Source organism: Apodemus sylvaticus, chromosome 3, assembly GCF_947179515.1.
Source record: "Apodemus sylvaticus chromosome 3, mApoSyl1.1, whole genome shotgun sequence".
Taxonomy (NCBI): Eukaryota; Metazoa; Chordata; class Mammalia; order Rodentia; family Muridae; genus Apodemus; species Apodemus sylvaticus.
Genome location: NC_067474.1, coordinates 170,917,189 through 170,937,542, shown reverse-complemented (window position 1 = coordinate 170,937,542; position 20,354 = coordinate 170,917,189). Strand labels below are relative to the sequence as shown.

The window sequence follows — 20,354 nt, the reverse complement described above, 5'->3', positions numbered from 1 at the left end:
CTTACCACCATCCAAACAAGGTGGCTTGGCTGGTCAGTGTTTAGGGGATATGAGCCTGAAGATTAGTTATATTTTAGAATCTTAAAACTTACTTAAGGTTAAAAATGGCATCATAAAGCTTAGAACTGGGAACTGCAGAGGAATGGGTGTCAGAACCTGGAACGGCAGTCTAACATCTTGGGGGTTGATGCTCACTCCTTCAAGATGCAGAAACCTTTACTGACTGAGAAGGAAATGCTGCTTAGTCAAAAGGTAAGAGTCTTTGGAGGGACAGGTACTCATATATTTTAGTAGAGGAAAAGGAAGCCAAAGCAGCTGATTGGTAGAGGCCAAAGCAGGAGATGGCAGACAGGACCCAGATGCTGAGGGTGAAAGGCCACTTGTGAAAAACACGTGGCTCTGCAGGCCTGAGATATGTATCAGAAACCTCCCAGGAGCTGATCCCCCCCACACCCCCTTGAGACAGTGTCTATATTGCTTGGCAATTCTAAAATTTACAAAGTAGATCAGGCTGGTCCTAACCTCAGAGATCCATCTGGCCCTGCCTCCCGAGTGTTGTGATTAAAAGTGTGTACTACTGCACTCAGCCCAAGCTGACACTTTTATAATAGAAGGGTGTTTCATGATGTTATATAACTGTTGAGTCAGCAGTTGGGGAAATGTGGCTACCTCCACACCCTGAAGCTGACCCTCAAATAACCATCACACCAGAGTCCCTCATGTCAAACTGCTTTATTACATCTTAAATAACAGTACAGTTTAATATAGTATCTATCTTGCATCCAGCCTCCTTGCAGTACACTGACTTTAAAATTAAATACAAAAGGTGAAAAGGGTACAGGGTGCAGAGAGCTCTACAGAGTCGTTTGGTAGGAAGAGAAAGGGCTTCGCTGTATTCTCTTTGCCATGTCCAGGCCTACCGCACAGTCACAGCACAGTTTTGTACAGGACACTGCAGAAAACAGAATGGCGAAGCCACTACTGCTATGAGGGGTGCAGGATATGGGGGAGGGGAGGGCCCACAGAACACTGCTGTCCAAACGCTGCTGCTGAACATGGCTTTGAGATGATAACCACGAAGATCTGCATGGTGTAAAAATGGTCGCCTCAGATGCAAAAGGCTGTTCCATGAAGGCAGGCTTCCAGGAAATGGCAAAGAGGCAGCAGAGCAGCTTTTCCCCTCCTTTCCTGAATCCAACAGCAATCATTCCCAACAGGACTGTTTTGTTTTGTAAAGTAAAGAGAACAGTGACTTATCCCACTACTCAAATGTGTAAAGCGCTTGCTGTTTCCGATATGTGTGCAGAATAGCAACAGTAATGGACAAAGCCGCCACGGTTACAACTTGAAGAGGTTATTTCTTAAAATAAAAAGAACATCTAAGGACTGAGTCCTATATGCACTTTAGAGCATTTCTACAGCATGCGATTCTAAGAGTAAACCCACCCAATATGGCAAACAATCAAATTGTTTAAAATTTAACTTAGAAAGTCTGAGATCATTATTTTCAAAACATTGATTTGTACATTGTTTCATACACAAATAACCAACTGACTATCCAAGCACAGGACAGGCACCTCTTTGGAGAAAAAAAATCTCTGACAGCAGGGGCAGGACGGCTAGTGTCACAGACTACAAACTTCCCCCCAACTTCACAGGAAACCCAAGGAAAGAACAGAAACTGGACAGTGAGGAGGACAAGTCAGGAGGGAAGGGTGCTGGGAACAAGTTCACTGCTGAGCAAAGGGGAAGGGTTCTGACCAAGCATTCGTGGCCATCATAACATGTGCTTGGCTACTTTGCTTCTGAATTTTTCTTCCACTATGCTGTGTTTGTGCGACAGTCATCTGTGACATGAGACAAAAAAATAAAATAAAATAAAAAAATAAAAAAAAGCAAGCCAGGGATAAAAATGCATCAGTGACAAGTCAGAGACAGGCATGGGCTCTGGTTCTCTTAACTACTGAACATGAAGGAATATGTTTAAGAAAGAAACATGAGCGCTTCCAAAGTCTTGCTACAAATGACTTATATTTAGAAACAATTCCAGATAAACAAAGTCTTCACCTTGTTTTTCATGAATGCCACAGAGCAGGATCAGTGATTTAAATGCAAATGAACTAGTAAAAAGGCGTGTCTGTCTCACAATCACACTCAGGGTTACCTTCTGGTTAACATTTTTATTTTAGTATTTCCTTTTAAAATTTGACCAAGACAAAACAAAAAACAAAACAAAATAAACCAAAGACAATGGCCCCCAAAAAATGCACAATTTGTTTTAGTTTACAGCACAGAGATCCTTCTCTTAATGGGAGTTGTGCTCTTGGTTTCAGCAATAAGTGAAGGAAAAAAGATCTTGCCCTTTTGAAGTTCTGAGGGGAGGTGTGGGTGTCCACGTTAGTATGGTTGGATAGGATATGCTATCGCTGTAACGATTCAAGGTTGGAATGGTCTTCCAGTCGCCATGGCATCCATCCACCTGCTGCTGTGAACAGAGCCTGGAGTCAGTGCACAAAAACAACCTCTTCCCACTCTCTGCTTCATAGCTAAGGGCCATCCGTCACTTCAGATCTGGTATAATGCCAGGCCAACAAGATATCTTTGTAAATCTACAACCCATATAGAAAAATGTCATATCCCGAGAATGGGGCTGATCCATTACCTCCTGGCCTTAGTTCCAGATCTTGAGGAAGCTGTCCCAGGACCCTGTTGCCACAGCCATGCCATCATCAGTTACCCCCAAGCAGCTGACTCGGTTGTCGTGTCCAGCTAAGACACCTGCGAACAAGAAGAGCATAACCACAAACACATGTGATGTAGTGACAAGAGCAGGTGGCTCATCTCGATGGACAATGCTCCAAGACTTTGGTACAACAAGCAATTAAGAGGACAAGGGAAGGTCACTACTAAGGGAGAAGGTTTTTGTCCAAATAGAAATTATCCTTAGGTGTATGGTCAATTCTGCTAAGAGAGCAACCAATCATAACATGTTCTTCTCTAACAAAGTGACATGCACAAGTAAACATGTGAACACAAATCAAGATAGACCCCCCCTGTGCTAATTTTTATACACTAACAAAAGTGTACAAAAGCAGGTAGTGGTAGAACTAATCCCACATGTTGGATAAATCCCAGCATTGGGGAGACAGATCTGTGTGATCCAAGCCAACCAAGGCTACATAAATAATGAATAAACATCCATCTATGTCTCATGGTCTGAGCTTGGTTTCCAGTGCACATATGTAACTCCAGTTCTAGGGGAACCCTCTTCCAGCCTCTGCAGGTACACAGACATAAATGCAGGCAAACACTCATACTCATAAAATAAATAAATCTACCCAATCCACGAGACAGGGGTTCTCTGTGTAGCTCTGGCTGTCCTGGACTCACTCTGTAAACTAGGCTGGCCTCAAACTCAGAGATCTGCCTGCTGGGCGGTGGTGGCGCACAGCACTCTGGGAGGCAGAGGCAGGCGGATTTCTGAGTTCAAGGCCAGCCTGGTCTATAGAGTGAGTTCCAGGACAGCCAGGGCTATACAGAGAAATCCTGTCTCGAAAAAACCAAATCCAAACAAAAAAACCAAAAAACCAAAAAACAGAGATCTGCCTACTTCTGCCTCCTAAGTGCTGGGATTTAAAGTATACCCTATTACTGCCCAGGTAGAATAAATAAATCTTAAAAACAAACAAACAAAACCTGAACAGCAACCTCAGAGCAACTGACCACAGGGTATACAGAGCCTACAGTTGAGATCATGGAGCCATCGTCACATGGCACATCATTGGCTAAGACACCCCTTCTCTCACAGAAGGGTTTGAAAGTTTAGAAACAACTTATAGTCCTGTAGCTACTAATGTACCAACTAAAAACAAGGACTGGAAGGTTCTCTGCAGTTCAGTGCCAATTTCCTGGGCTACAATGTCAAAGGCAGAAATGTTTATTTTTATTTTTGAGACAGGGTAGCTCTGGTTATCCTAGAACTCACAGAGATTTGCATGCTTCTGCTTCTGAGATCTGGGATTAAATGTGTGAGCCACCGAAGTTGCCCTCAATTCAGCATTTTGGCAGGGTATAAGCAGTCACAGTGGGACCCACAAGACTCGTGGTCACAGGGCTGGAGAGATGGTTCAGAGAGGTTTTTTTTTTTTTTAAAGATTTATTTATTTATTATTATTATATCTAAGACACACTGTCTCCAGACACACCAGAAGAGGGCGTCAGATCTCGTTACAGATGGTTGTGAGCCACCATGTGGTTGCTGGGATTTGAACTCAGGACCTTCAGAAGAGCAGTCAGTGCTCTTACCTGATGAGCCATTTCTCCAGCCCCCGTTCAGAGAGGTTAAGAGCACTGACTGCTCTTCCAGAGGTCCTGAAGTTCAAATCCCAGCAACCACATGGTGGCTTACAACCATCTGTAATGAGATCTGACCACCTTCGTCTGGTGTGTCTGAAGATAGCTACAGTGTACTTATTTATAATAATAAATAAATCTTTGGGCCAGAGCGAGCAGAGGTCCTAAATTCAATTCCCAGCAACCACATGAAGGCTTACAACTATGTATACATTTACAGTGTACTCATATACATTAAATAAATATTTATTAAAAAAAAAAGATCCATTGTCACAATCTTCTCTTCCATCCTCCAAAGCAGATTTGTTGAATGTACTAAGGTTCTTCAACTTGAAGCTTAAGGCCAGCATGAGCTCAAAGGGAGACTTGAGACAAAAATGTTCTAATCTTTTGTCCAGCTTGTATTTAACCCACTTGATTCTTATATACTAAATTCAGGTTTTAAATTGAATCATTACCAGCACACTGTTCAACAACCTTGTACAGAAAAAGGGGCATGGCACTGTATCAGGTATCAAAGCTGTACAGATAGGCCCAGAAATCTGAAGATGGAGCTGGCCAAGGTGGAATATGTCAGGAGGCAAATGAATACAGAGAATGAGTAAAGAAGATCGAAAATAATTGATGGTACTCACCAATAATTTTAGTATTTAGAAGGCTGAATCAAAAGACCGTTTTAAATTCAAGGACATCTGGACTAATAGTGTTCCAGGCTAACCATGGATACCCACAGGAAAAAGGGGGGGAAAATCTGGCAAACTACCATCTCCCACATTTTCCTCACAGAGTGTCAGTGGCCTTTACCTGTCCCCTCTGCTGAGCTATGACATAACTAAGCTGATGACACAAATTTCAGCTCATCTGAGTCTCATTTTACCACACAGAAGCAAGCTGATGTCTAAGAACACAGAAAGGCCACTAACCTGCTCTGTCAGCTTTGAGTGCATCCCAGACATTACAGTTGAAGTCGTCATACCCAGCGAGGAGGAGGCGGCCACTCTTAGAGAAGGAAACAGATGTGATACCACAGATAATGTTGTCATGGGAGTAGGTCATGAGCTCCTGGTCTGCACGGAGGTCAAACAGCCTGCATGTAGCATCGTCTGAGCCAGTGGCAAAGGCATTGCCATTAGGAAAGAACTAAAAAGAGTAGACAAATCAAGACATATGTAAGCACCAAAGCCTGGGACATAGGCCAGCTGATTCAACATTTGCCTACCATGTGTAAGGCCCGTGGTTCAGGCACAAGCACAGGAGGGGTAAAAAGTGTAGTAATCTGTCTATAATCAAGCATGGAATGGGCTATACTGCCATTGAGAATACAGTGAATTCAAGGTCAAACTCAACTATTTATACCAAGTTCTAGGCCATATACTGACAAAAAGTAAATGTTCAGTAAGACACAATGCAGTGGTATGGCTGCCATGGAAAACAGGATGAGGTTCCAGTAAAAATAAAGGTTGCCATCTTAGAGTGAACGGGGCATGTACTAGGGGGCACTGACATAGTATTCATGGATTGCCACTGTCAGAAGGCAGACTTCAGTACAAAAAAGCAATGAGACTGTGGCACTGCTAAAGGGCTTCTGCCCTGGACACTAGCTATCAGGAGGGACTTGTGGAGGACGGGGAAAATTCCTGCTCCAGCCACCAGACTCAATCCTTCAGGAGGTGCAAGAAGCAAGTTCTAATTTTGCCATTCCCTTAGCTGGCACAATATTCAGTCTCTAAATAACTGGTCACTTTAAGGAAAGGAACAAAGTTGAGCTAACACGTAGTAGCCTCATCAATGTCTAAAATACATGCACAGCACAGGGTTCAGCTAACAGACTCTGTAACTCTGGTTGTATTTGCAAAAAGACAACCAGGTTTAGTAGCAAAGGACTACCTGCTACCTTAGTGCTGGGGTTCCAGTTCCAGGTAAGCTACACTACTAGATCTTTTCTCAGCATAAACATAAAGAAGAAGGAAAAAAAAAAAAAGAACACAAATTTAAAAACAAACTGAAATATTTTTAAAGGTACTGGAGTTAAAGGCCAGATATTAAGAACATTTACTACTACCCAAGTTTGGTTCACCCATTCTGTATCAGGTGTCTCCAAACAGACTACTTTAGCTCCAGGGCATCAAACACCCTTGTCTGGATTCTGTGAACACCTAAACTGACACATGCACATACCTAGATTCAGTTACACAGACAGGCAGACAGGAATGTAAATGACAATGGTCCTCACAGAGGCTTATGTTTGAATATTTGATTCCTAGTTTGTGGAACTGTTTGGGAGGTATTAAAAGGTATGGCCTTGTTGGATGTCTGAAGTTTCAAAAGGCCATGCCATTCCAAGTTTGCGCTATCTCACTCTCTGTCTTGTGATTATTTATATTTCAGGATGAAGCTCTCAGCTACTTCTCTAGCACCATGTTTGCCTACTTGCAGCCAGGCTCCTCACTATGGTGATCATGGACTCACCCTCTGAAATTGTAAACCTTAAACATTTTTCTCATTAAGTTGCCTTGATCATGTTTTTTTTTTTTTTTTTTTTTTTTGTCACAGCAACAGAAAAGCAACTAATATGCTATCTTTCCAGACCCTAAAAAAAACTTCAACAACAACAACAACAATAAAAGGTTAAGATCTAAAGTAGACACAATTTAAACTCACACATATGGCATTGATGTCAGACTCGTGTCCTGTAAAGGTCTGTCGGCACATCCCTTCTCGGACATCCCAGAGCTTGGCTGAAGCATCACAAGCACCAGAGACAAACAGTCTGGTGTCAGGAGCAAGAGACAGGCTCATGACATCTCCAGTGTGTCCGGTAAACGTGGTTGTCTGCTGGCCAGTCTCGATGTCCCACAGGGCACTGGAGCAGGAATAGGTGACAAGTAGGTATCAGCCACACACGGGACCAATCACCTAAACAACATCCTCTATATTACCCAGAATCACAGATGACTTCTGTGCCACTGTGAAGACACATTTACTTCTGTAATAAGATTTTGTTTAGGAAAAGCAAATGAAGAAATTAAACAACTATATGGATGAGCATATGGGCCTGCTGTTTCCAGGTTACCTCACACAACAGCAAAGGAGCCACTGCTCTTTGAAAGCAGAGTATGTGAGGTTATAACACACAAGATAACCATGGTAAGTTTCTATGATGGCAGAAAGTGCTAAGGCCTAAAAGAAAGGAGCCCTTTTCACTTGTGTTATTCCCTCCATGCCCTTGATTCCCACCTTCCTAGACACCAGGGAGGCAATATTAGGTAAATAAGTGGCTAAGAGCAACTCTGATGCTCCAACTCCTCTTCCATGAGGACCATAAAACAAAGAGGGTCTTCATGAATGTACAGGGTCTCTCAAGGGTCTCTACATGATAGTGGCTAAAAGTCACTATATACCAACAGCACTCCTACATAAAACAGGAGCTGGCTATGGAAATGACAGCCAGACTACTTCCTGCTGCACAACCTGCAGAAGTAACAGCCTGGTAAACTATCCATTCTTGTCAACCTCACCAGCCTGTCTCACCCAGCAACACCAATACAATTAACCAAGTTCACCACAATGAATGCTGGCTATCTTTGCTAGGCATGAGGGAGACCAGAAGGAAGAAGCACAAAGCACAAAAGTTTCACACATTTCATCCAAGAAAATAACCAACACATGAAATTTATAATGACTTATCTTCACTGTCTACCGGACTACATTTGAAATCAACTAAAGCCCAAGCAGCTAGGCACATTTGTGAAAGGTTGACTTGATTGGATCATTTTAAGTGGAAAGCCCCACCCTCAATCTGGGCCATACCTTCTGGTGGCAACTCACATAAAAGCTTTTGCCCTTTGCCTACTTGCCTTCACTCATTGGCAAGTTCATCTATCTTACTGTAAAGACCCTCCTTTACTGCTTTAAAGCCCACTCCATGTTTCCATTGTAGATGGAAGATCAGGTAACATATCCAGTTTTATCAACTAAACAACTACTATGCCTCCAATGACCAGAAAAACCCACAAGGGCAGCTTTAGTCTAAAATTATTCTCCTTAAATAACTACCTAGTCATTTCATTAATAAACAGCCTCCATCTACTAGCAAACAAGCATTCTAAAATAAACAAGTCTGATAGAGCTGCTGTTGGAAAGCTATACCCATTCTCATAATACGCTAAGTGACTTCACAGTGAAAGAGAACACCAAAGGGCTTAAAAACACCACACATGAGCAAAAATAAATGGAGTAAAATAGGCACTTGATATACAACTATAGTCTAAATATCTACATTTTAGTTCTTTGTTCAAAATTGAACTTTGCATATCTATAGATGGTTCAATGAGTTATTCATTGATACTTTGTTTTGTAATTACCAGGCTATGATCAAATTTGCAATCATCTCAACCACTGACAAGAAGCATTTATCTTGCAATGTAAGTAACCCTACTAACCAGTGTTAACAACAGTAGATAGATCTCAAGCCTCAGGCTCTGCCCTGTCAGGTACTCACCATGTGGTGTCTCCAGAACTGGTAACTATCTGATTGTCATCCAGGAACCGGCAACAGGACAGATAACCTGTAAAAGAACATACCCAAATGAATAACCAAGTCTAACAAGTCTCAATCCTAGGATCCTCTCACTGTGAAAACCATGGTAATAAAAATATCTAGAACTTCTGTCACAGGATAGGTGAAACTATAGCTAGGTAGACTCACTGGCATAATGCTTCAGACAGAACACCTGCACAGCACACAGCAGTGAGCTATGCCTAGGGAACTACTTGCTCTTCCACCTTACTTATGTCTTTTTTGTTGTTATTATTGTTGTTGTTTTTGGGGTTTTTTTTGTTTTTTAGATTTGGTTTTTTTTCGAGACAGGGTTTCTCTGTATAGCCCTGGCTGTCCTGGAGCTCACTCTGTAGACCAAGTTGGCCTCGAACTCAGAAATTGGTCTGCCTCTGCCTCCCAGAGTGCTGGGATTACAGGTGTGAGCCACCACCACCTGGCTTACTTATGTCTTAAGGTATCATTTCCCTTTCCTTTTATCCTCATTTGTTTGCTCATTTACTTACTGAGTAGGGCAGCTGGACATAAAGGAGCCATAATCAATGCAAAGAGACAGAAATGGAATCAAGGGAGAAAGGGCTACAGGCCAACTAGAGGAACAGGAAAAGATGACAGAAGAGCAAGCACACTGAAAATATCAGTGGGAAGGCTCCAAAAATATGGGTGAATGGGCTTGCTTTCTCAAGAGCTATGATATGGAGTATGCACGGAAAAGTTATGTTCCTGCTAATGGCCACTAGAAAGATTTCTTAGAAGCTGTGGATGGAACAGGGGACAGTCAAACTGTCTCAAAATATAACAAAAAAATTTTTGAGAGAGAAGAAAATGAGTTATTGAAAAGTGAAACAGGCTGATATCTGAAAGTCACCTAGTTTCGCTAGAGTGGAGGAGTAAAATCTGCAGAGCAAAGGGACAAATTATAAATGGTTACATAAAATTACACAACACAAGGCAGGACACTGAGAACTTCCCAGATATGTATGGATTCTGTGCACAGATACTTGCTGCAATTGCCTGAGCGGTTAGCCCTGAAAATAGCACTTCCTTCTGCTGGAGTGAGATGGAGAGATGCTGAGTGTTAAGCTTCTGGGCTTTGCTTTAGTCTGTGGTTTTGACAAACCAATGGTAGTGGGATATCAAGATGACAGTAACAGAAATGAGTAATTAATTGACCAGTTCTTTCTGTCAGATCAGATTTTGCAGGCAGACAGAATCTTTTTTTCTATATCCAAGGTCACCAGTACTCTTCAGAGGGAGGGGGAAAAACACAATCCAACAACCAACCAAACCAAACCAACAAAAACAACCCACTGTGTTCATAAATATGTAAGACATTCAATTTATTCATTAGATGAAAAAATTATACACAGAAAATGTTCTAGCTACTCATTCTACCAGGTCACAATACTGAATGGCAATGTCACGCTACATCAGAAGGGCAAATCATGGCCCTCTGGACTAGAACACTCAATGTCTCAGAACGGCAGCCTTCCACTCTTTTTCTATCAGTCCCTAGGGATTAGCACTAAGACCAATCTGTGTCTAAGTTCCAGTTTCCTTAAAAATAGTATCTAAGTCGGGCTGTGGTGGTGCACGCCTTTAATCCCAGCACTTGGGAGGCAGAGGCAGGCGGATTTCTGACTTCGAGGCCAGCCTGGTCTACAAAGTGAGTTCCAGGACAGCCAGCTAGGGCTACACAGAGAAACCCCGTTTTGAAAAACCAAACCAACCAACCAACCAAACAAACAAACAAAAAAACAAAAAACAAACAAACAAAAAACAACAAAAAAACCACCCAACAACAAAACAAAACAAAATATATCTAGTATCTAGGCAACAGATATGTTTTGGGTGCGCGCGCACACGCCATAATTTGTTTATGACAGTGTTTCTCTTGTTTCTCTTTGTAGCCCTGGCTTTTCTGGAACTCAGTCTATTCAAGAGGCTGGCTCTGAAGTCAGAGATTCCTGTGCTTCTGCCTCCTGAGTGTTGAACTAAAGGAGTATGCCACAACACCTGGTGAACTATTTTCAATAAAAAAAGAAAAAATTGTGATATTGTGAACCCACTATATCCACTTCTAGGGTTTCCTGTAAGATAGCTTATACATTCTAATAAGTTTTGAGCCTGGAGGGTATACTCTTACACAGGAAGCTCCCATCTAGAAGTAAAAAGACACAGAATCGACTACCAAGTCTGTCTGTTCTTCAACTGATTTCAACGGTCCAGTTGGAACATCCAGGAGAAGTGCTAAAGCAGCTTCCAAGAAGTCCTAACTTACATGGCCAGGTATTTCAGCTCAAATGACAGGAGGACAGGTAATAGTTTTGCTGCTGTGTATGTTTTCTTAATCTGATGAAATTGAACAGACATTTGAAAGGAACATAATGAACCCAGAAATGCTATGACAATGATATTGCCAAGGCTGCAAGTACACTAAGAAATGGCAAACTGCAATCCACACTCAAGAAGAAAAGACCATAAAGACATACCTCAAGATTAGATGCTACAATTATTGACATTTTACATTTAGCTCTCGTGATTATATTCAGAAACATGAGAAATAATCTTATTTATATTTATAATACAGAAAACTTCAGTGCTTATAGAGGGGATCTTTTAAAATAAAAACAAAGAAATTCTGAATCTGAAGAGACCATTTGACACAAAAGCTTATGTGACCACTCTTCCATGCCTCCCCAGCACAATGTGTGTTCTTGTATCTATTCTCAGGTGACTTCTTCTCAAAAGCTGGTCATTGCTAGTCTAGTAACAAGGAAAGCTGTTGTTTACTGACCACAAAGTCAACTAAATTTACTCGAATAGCAACAAAACATGTGAGGAAGTTTCGGAAACCGAAGCAGCTCACTCCCAAAGTCATAGAAATTAGGGCATTGGAAGACATAGCTCAAATCTCACTGATTTAACAAAAGACAAACTTTAAAGAGTTCTAAATGCCAAACACAAGAAGATAAAGTCACACATCTAGGAATATCACCATCAAACTGCTAAAATCAAATATACACCTTAAATGTTACGTTTTTAAATGTTGAAGGCTGAGGCGATGGCTCGATGGTTAAGAACAGTGGCTGCTCTTCTAGAAGGCTCAGGTTCAATTGCACTAACACTATGAGTCATAACTAACTTAGCTCTAGTTCCAGGAGAAAGCCAGCACCCTTGCTCTGGATTCACTGGCATCAGCATGCATGAGATGCACCAACATTTGTGCAGGGAAAACACTCATCCACATTAAGGTGACATCAACTCAAAATTCTGTATGTTCAGTAAAACTATCCTTCAGGAATAAGGTCAAGGGCCGGCAAGATGGGATCATGTGTATAGGTGCTTGCTGCCATTTTGATTACCTGAGTTTAATTTGGAGGACCTACATGGTGGAATAGAAAAGCCAACTTCCCACAAGTTGTCCTCTTAATTACACACATGCACATACATAGATACACACCCACACGAAGGTCAAAGATTGTGAAGATAGATCAGTGGGTAAAGGAACTTGTTTGATCTTCAGACTCCATGCAGAGATGGGAGGAGAGAACTAACTCTATAGAATCATCTTTGATCCCCACATGTATGACCTCACCACCATATAAATAAATACAATAAAAATAATTTAACGCAAAGGAGTGGTGACAAAGACAGATGGATTTCTTTAAGTTTAGGGTCAGCTAGATCTACATAGCCAATTCCAGGACAGCTAGGGCTACACAGAGAAACCTTATCAATAAGAACAACAACTATAGAACAAATGCCAAACAGACTTCTCACCAGCAGCCTACTCCAACCACTCTAACCTCATTGGTTTCAATTAACCCATGGGGGGGGGTGCTAGGAAAGGGGAAATCATTTGAAATGTAAATAAAAAATATATCGAATAAAAAAAAAAAACCCATAGAAACCTAGCAAATTCCAGAAACAACAACAAAAAAAATCCTTAAAAAAAAATTCCCCCAGTGCCTTGAGGCAAAAAAATTTTAATTCTCAATTCAGCCAGGGCGGTGATGGCACATGCCTTTAATCCCAGCTCTTGGGAGGCAGAGGCAGGTGAATTTCTGAGTTCAAGGCCAGCCTGGTCTACAAAGTGAGTTCCAGGACAGCCAGGGAACCCCATCTCCGAAAAACCAAACCAAACCAAACCAAACAAAACCCCCCAAACCAAATAGCATTCATTATAGTGTATTGCTATATTGTGCTACCTTCTTACTGCTAATCTCTTTGTATCTAATGTGTAAATTAAATTTCACTGAACAAACATACAGATATACAAGAAAAACAGCACATAAAGGGAATGGCATAATGTATAACTGGAGGTGTTATGAGGCAGTAGCTTTTTGGCATACAGGAAACCAGAAAAAAAGACGTCCTCAGGAAGGAGTACACAGCAATGGAAATGATGATGTTGTCTGAGTACATGTGAGACTATACAACTATTCTAATACAATGTTGAATCCAGGCATGGTGGTGCTCAGCACTGGGGAGGTAGAGGGAAAAGAATGAAGAGGCTGGAGTAACCTTGAGCTACAAACAGTAACACAAAAGAAGGCAGAAAAAAAGAAACACGAGAAAAAGAAAGCAAAGGAAGAGAGAACCACCCTAAATACTGAACCAACTCCAACCACATCTAGAACAACATTTAGGATTTTTCTATTGTACGTCAATAAAAAGCAGTATTTAGTGCAAATGTACTTCACATTTTAAATGTAATTCTTCCAACCAACAATAAGTGGTATGATCTTCCCAGGTGCTGGTTATAAGCAATGAACTGATGCTCTAAGTCAGGCCTGTAAGAATTTAACACAGAAGCCTCAAGTGTCCTAGGCTACAAAGGATATATGCACCCAGCACAGCAGCGCACACTTTTAGTCAGAGCACCCAGGAGGCAGAGGCAGGCAGATTCCTCTAAGTTCCTGCCTGGTCGACATAAGACAAAGAGGAAGAGGAAGGATGGCAAGCTAGACATAGTTGACATAATTCAATGGCTGGTATTTTAAACTTTAAAGAGACTTCTATATATAACCACATCATAAGCCAAGGAGAAACTATGTGTAAAATATGAACATACCTGTATTTACAAGGTAGAGGGCTTGCCCCAACCACTTTATTTTTAAAAAACAGGCTCTCATGTAATTCAGGCAGTTTCAAACTCACTATATAGTAAAGGATGACCTTCAACTTCCAGTTTTTATCTAAGTACTTGACTTATGGGACCACACCACCAGATGTGGTTTTGTACTGGGCTGAAGATCAAACCTAGGGCTTCATTCACGGTAGGAAAGCACTCTGTATTTCCAGCTCCTAAAGGAGCTACCTTTACAACCATCTTTATGTAATTCTAGTTCCCAACTCCTAAAGGCAGAGACTTTAAACAGAATTAAACTAAGACTTAACTCTATGCTGTGTATAAGAGAAAACTTATGGGCTAGAGAGATGGCTCAGCAGTTAAGAGCACTGATTGCTCTTCCAGAGGTCCTGAGCTACATCTGTAATGAGATCTGATGCCCTCTTCTGGTGTGTCTGAAGACAGCTACAGTGTACTCATATACATAAATCTTAAAAAAAAAAAAAAAAAAAAAAGAGCAGGACAACATATTAGAAAAACAATCAACAAAAATATCATGCAGACAGTGAACATGGGGCTGATCTGGCTGAAAACTCAGCTGAAGTAGATTCATAATAGAGAGGGTACTAAGTCATGATAAAACAATGTAGATTCTGATATGCCAAATTATTTCTTTTTCTTTTTTTGTTTATTTAGAGACAGGGTTTCTCTGTGTAGCCCTGGCAGTCCTGGAACTCACTCTGTAGACCAGGCTGGCCTCGAACTCAAAAATCCACTTGCCTCTGGCTCCCAAGTGCTGAGATTAAAGGCATGTGCCACCACCGCCCGGTTGCCAAAATCTTTTTTTTCTGAAGGAAGTATAGACAAACACGATGCCCAACAACTAGAGATAGAGAATAACAGTTTGTTTCCACATTCTTATAACATGCCATCTTGGTAGACCGCATGCTCAAATTTAGAATTAGCTAAAACCTAGTAAATTAAATATCCCCCCCCCAACTTTTTTTTTTTTAGTATAGAATAGAGTTTGTTCAGGGCATGGGGAGGTGGGTTAAGAGGGCAGTAGAAGCAGAGAAATGCAGAGCGGGAGAGAGTAGAGAAGTAGAGACTGGCCATGGTCATGTGGAGAGAGGGGAGAAGGGAAGAGGAAGAGAAAGAGCCCAAGAGGGCAAGAAGCAAGCAGGAAATAGGAAAGGTAAGAGCTAAAATTTTTTTAATGTATATGAATGTTCTGCCTGTGTGGTAGTTTGAAAGAAAATGGCCCCCATAGGTCCATAGGGAGTGGTACTATTAGAAACACCTCCTTGTTGAAGCAGGTATGGCTTTGTTGGAGGAAGTGGGTCACTGTGGGTGGATTTTGATGTTTTATCAGATGCACAAGCCAGGCCCAGTGTCACTCTCTCCTACTATCTATGAATCCAAGTATGGAACTCAGCTACCTCTCCAGCACTATGTCTGTCTGCAAGCTGCCATGCTTCCTCCCATGACAAGAATGAACTAAACCTCTGAGCTGAGTTGCTGTGGTCATGGTGTCACATCACAGCAATAAAACCTTGACCAGGACAGCCCGTATGTCTGTAAACCATATGTATGTCTGGTGTTCATAGAGGCCAGAAGACATGATATTCCCTGGGACTAGAATTACATAAAGATGGTTATAAAACACAAGTAGGTGCTGGGAATTAAATCCAGGTCATCTGGAAGAGCAGCCAGTGTTTTTAACCATCTCTCCAACTCTCTAAATAAGAAATTTTAGGGGGGTTGGAGTGATGGCTCAGCAGTTAAGAGCATTGATTGTTCTTCCAGCGGTCCTGAGTTCAAATTTCAGCAACCACATTGTGGGTCACAACCATCTGTAATGGGATCTGATGCCTTCTTCTGGTATGTCTGAAGACAGAGTGTACTCACATACATTCTTTATGCTTTCTTAGTCACTGAGTCTTCTCCCCAAACTGTTTTCTTTTTCTATTATTTATTTGAAAATTATATACCATGCTTCTTTTTTGAGACAGGATTTCATATAGCTCAGACTACCCTTAAACTTACTATGAACTCTTGATCCTTCTAACTCCACTTTCTTCTGAGTGAAGGGATAACAAAAATATATCATTATGTCCAGTTTTATGGTGCTGGGATAGACCCAGGACTTCCTGTGTGCTAAATGAATACTCTACCAACAATCTACATTCCCAGCCCCTAGAACAGTAATTTAAATACTACTGACCAAAATTTACAGGAAGCCATGCCTGTGTGAATTTTGCCACTTTAAGTTCTTATATTTCAGAAAGAAGAGATCTAAAACTGGTGGTTTACACTTCTAGCTAATGTCAGAATATTAAGAAGCAAGCATTCCTGAAATAGTAATATAACTTAAGAAGCACAAAGGATGCACTCATACCTGACCCTAAGGGTTAAAACACAAAACTGCCATGTTCTTCCTGACAATTATGAACAATCCTTTGCTTGCATGGGAAGACAATCCTGAGTGTTTTACCAGGAACTCACTGAGGGACAAAGTAGATAGAAAATACTATGATGGGACTTTCTTTTTTAGAAATGCAATGCGTCCTAAGTGATTTTTGAATTCCTGACAAAACAATATGCACCCAACATTTTAATGCTGGCTACATTCAAAAGATATGAATGGGCCATAAACTCTCTTTTGCCTCCTCTAAAAAAGTACTGGTCAGTGAGCACAAACAGATATGGTTGTGCACATGAACACATGCTTAGATTAGGAGAATCCCTGTGTTAGGGTCTGAGAATGGAAGGCAGTTTAAAAACAGGACTGAAACACCAATGTGTTGATAAACAAGACTGGTGGCTGCTAACTGCTAAAGAGAATAAAGTAGCTGGGAATTAAAAAACTGGCCTAAAAAAAGTTACAGGTCTCTTAAAGGTGAAGGCATATTGGCCCTGGTTTGCTTTCACTTTAGAAAATTTCTGGACATTACCATAACTTTTACTTGAACCAATAATCAACAAATCAAAAGAGTAGTATACATCCCAGTAAGCACCTTATACTTATTGGAACATGAGATGTGTACCTGTGTGTCCTGCCAGCTCACGACTCACACGCACATTCCCTTCACGAGTTTTCAGATTGTAAATGGAGCAGATGTTATCCAGGCCACCACAGGCCACATAATTCCCAGAAGGAGCGTATGCACAGGTCATGACCCAAGAGGAGCGCAGAGGGATGGCATGAACCTAAATAACAAGAACACAGACAGGCAACACTACTAAGTTCAAGAAAATACAGCTGGGTATATGGTATATGTTGTAGCCCCAGCACTCAGGAGGCAAAGGCAGGTGGATCTCTGAATTTGAGGCCTGCCAGGGCTACATAGTAAGACTGTCTCAAAAGAACAATAAACAAACAAACCAACCAACAAGTAGGTAGGTGTGATGTCATGTCAGTGAATCTAGGAGTTGGAAAGCTAAGAGAAAAAGAAGAGGGTTGTTTTGTGAGAATTGAACTTAAAAGTCTCTCTCTCTCTCTCTCTCTCTCTCTCACACACACACACACACACACACACAACACACACACACACACACACACACACAGAGCCAGGCATGGTGATTCATGCTAATTCCAGCAATAAAGAAGCCAAGGTAGGCAGATAATTGTAATATAAGGTCAGCCTAGGAAACAGCAACTGATTCTTATTCATTTTCTCTTGAACACATATATAACTGTACATTGGTAACAGTCAATCTTGCTGTTCAGATAGAGCAATTAAAATTTTTGCAATCTTTTACATGTATCTACTATTTTGAGGGAAAATATAACTGTCTTAATTTTTTTTTACCTTACCCGATTACAGCATTGAAATGTGTTCTGAGGCTTTATTTAATTTTATGTTAACAGTAGGAACATTTGATTGTTTATTACATGAGTACAGTGTCTGGGAAGGCTAAAGGAGGGTACTTGATTCCTCTTGAACTGGACATACAGATGGTTGTAAACCACCATGTAGATGCTGGGAATAAAATGCAGACCTTCTGGAAAATCAGGCAGTGACCAAACAATCTCTCCAGCCTTGTACTTTTTTTGTTTGTTGTTTTTGTGAGACAGGGTATCTCTGGGTAGCCCTGGCTGTCCTGTAACTTACTCTGTAGACCAAGCTGTCCTTGAACTCAGAAAGCTGCCTGCCACTACCTCGAATGCTGGGATTAAAGGCGTGCACCACCACAGTGCACCTTTTGTTTATTTTGTAGACAGGGTTTCTTGGTGTCACAGCAAAGCTCTGGCTGTCCTGGAACTCACTTTATAGAACAGGCTGGCCCTTAACTCACAGAAATCAACTTGCCACTGCCTCCTACTTCTGAGATCCAAGGCGTGCATCACCATGCCTGGCTCCCTGTACTTTTTTAAAAGTGTATGTGTGTGTGTTTATGCACACATATATGCCAGAGAAGGTGCACACAGAGGTCTGAGGTTGACACTGGGATCCCTCCTTGACCGCTTTCCACCTTATTCTTTGAGATAATGCTTCTCAATTCATCTATATGACTAATCTAGCTAGCCAGATTGCTTTGGGGATTCCTTGTCATGGTCTTCCAAATGCTAGAATTATAGACTGGCCACTACACCCTCACAGAATTTAAGTAGATTCTATTTTTTTGTTGATACTATTTTTTTGAGGCAGGGTCTTAAGTAGTTCAGGCTGGTTTCAACTTTATCATGTGTGTAAGCATAACCTTTAATGCTTGAAGCTCCTGTTTCCATTTCTCAAATGATAGATTATGAGCATGTACTACCATACCCAGTGTAATTTATTTCAATAAGAGAGAAGTAAAAATTTAATTCAGAGATTTGTACTTATCGGGCAAATATTCTACCTAGTATCTTTGTCTTCTTTTTTTCCTCCCTTCCCATATCTTGTTATGGTAGGTTTGACCTTCTGGGCTTATTTGATCTTCCTGAGTGACTAGAACTACAGACTTTTACCAATCTGCTGGATCACATTGTTTTTTGTTTTGCGGTTCTGGGAATCAAATCCAGGGAATTATACCCAGTAGAAAAGTATTCTATCATTGAGCTACATTCCCAATCCTCGACTAAACATTATAGTGCATTTTTGATTACCTCTTAATCAAAACAAAACAAACTACTAACTAAATGGAATCTACATTTCGGTATTCTAGAAATAAATCAGGCAAGTTCCTAGTCAAAACTAAGACTGGAGTGTAGCTCTTGTACAAGGACAAGGAAGTACTCAGCTCCTATCTACAAGCCAAGACAGGAACCACAGCTCAACTGTGCTCAAGGGGCCAGCAACACAAGTTCTTCCATCACCCTTAGAGGTCATTATCACTCCATGAACAGACTGTTACTGTTCCAGGGAAGAATCTTGCATTGCCCACCTTGTTTGTGGTATAGCTGTCCCAGATGATGAGTTTTCCATCCTGAGAGGCGCTGACAAGGAGCCTGGAGAAGAGATAAAGGAAAAGAAAACACAATATAAAAAATTGGTTGATGATGTCCAACTAGAGCTTTAAAGCAGTATTTGCTTAAAATGCAATACACTAAATAATAAGAAAAAGAGAATCTCAATGCTGGAGCAATGAAATACTATGACTGGTGTCAGATAACAATTCAGCTCTAAGGACACCTGGATAACCAGACTCCCCAGCTCTTCCCTTATCTAACCTGAGAGATGGTACTGACCTGAGCTGCTTCTGACAGGTTTCTTTTTTATTCCAAGTTAAATTAGATACACAGAACCAAGAGAAGTATCAAATATTTAGGACACAGCTTTGTTCAATCTGACACCAAGAAAGCTCAAATATTATGGGAAATCTTGAAACAATACCCACTCAGGAACCATTTTAATACATTTTAAACACCCTGCCCTGTGTTTTTATTTATATTGGGGTATGGTTGGATGGGGCATTCATCTAAGGAAAAAGGAACCTCAGCTGAGAAAATACCTTTATCCTATTGGCATATAGGTAAGCCTATGGGGTATTTCCTTGATTAATAATTGATGTGAGCAGGGCCAGTTTACTGTGGGCAGTGTCATCTTTGGGCAGGTAGTCCTGGGTGGCGTCAGGAAGTAGGCTAAGTAAGCCCTAAAGAGAAAGCTAGTAAGCAGTATTCCTCTGTGGTCTTTGCTGATTTCCTTTCATGATAGACAACAACTACAAGTTGAAATAAAATGTTCTTCAAGTTGCTCTTGCTGAGTGTTTAATCACACAGTAGAAATCAAACTGAAACACAACCATGAGCTCCAAATGGAAGCGTATGTTGTAACCCATGAATAGGGAAAGTAGAAAAAAAATCGTAACTTAGGGAAAGGGAGAGAGAGAGAGAGAGAGAGAATATGAATGAGAATATTAGTTCAAGGCCAGACTTGACTATGT

At 41.1% G+C, this 20,354-nt stretch overlaps 1 protein-coding gene across 4 annotated transcripts in view; it reads right to left on the bottom strand.

Moving 5' to 3' along the window:
* Nucleotides 1–717: 717 nt before the first annotated feature.
* Nucleotides 718–20,354, bottom strand: part of Gnb1 (G protein subunit beta 1) — a 268,388-nt gene continuing 248,751 nt past the window's right edge. For 3 of the 4 annotated variants that reach the window (XM_052178357.1, XM_052178356.1, XM_052178354.1), the window contains 7 exons: nucleotides 19,356–19,419; nucleotides 17,033–17,195; nucleotides 8,855–8,921; nucleotides 7,015–7,216; nucleotides 5,277–5,493; nucleotides 2,663–2,778; nucleotides 718–2,482 (listed from right to left, as the gene is read on the bottom strand). In XM_052178357.1, the coding sequence (XP_052034317.1) occupies nucleotides 2,672–2,778; nucleotides 5,277–5,493; nucleotides 7,015–7,216; nucleotides 8,855–8,921; nucleotides 17,033–17,195; nucleotides 19,356–19,419 (820 nt within the window). In that variant the 3' untranslated portion in view covers nucleotides 718–2,482; nucleotides 2,663–2,671. Of the gene's footprint in view, nucleotides 2,486–2,662; nucleotides 2,779–5,276; nucleotides 5,494–7,014; nucleotides 7,217–8,854; nucleotides 8,922–17,032; nucleotides 17,196–19,355; nucleotides 19,420–20,354 lie in introns of all 4 variants that reach the window. The other variant, XM_052178355.1, reaches the window with a different exon arrangement.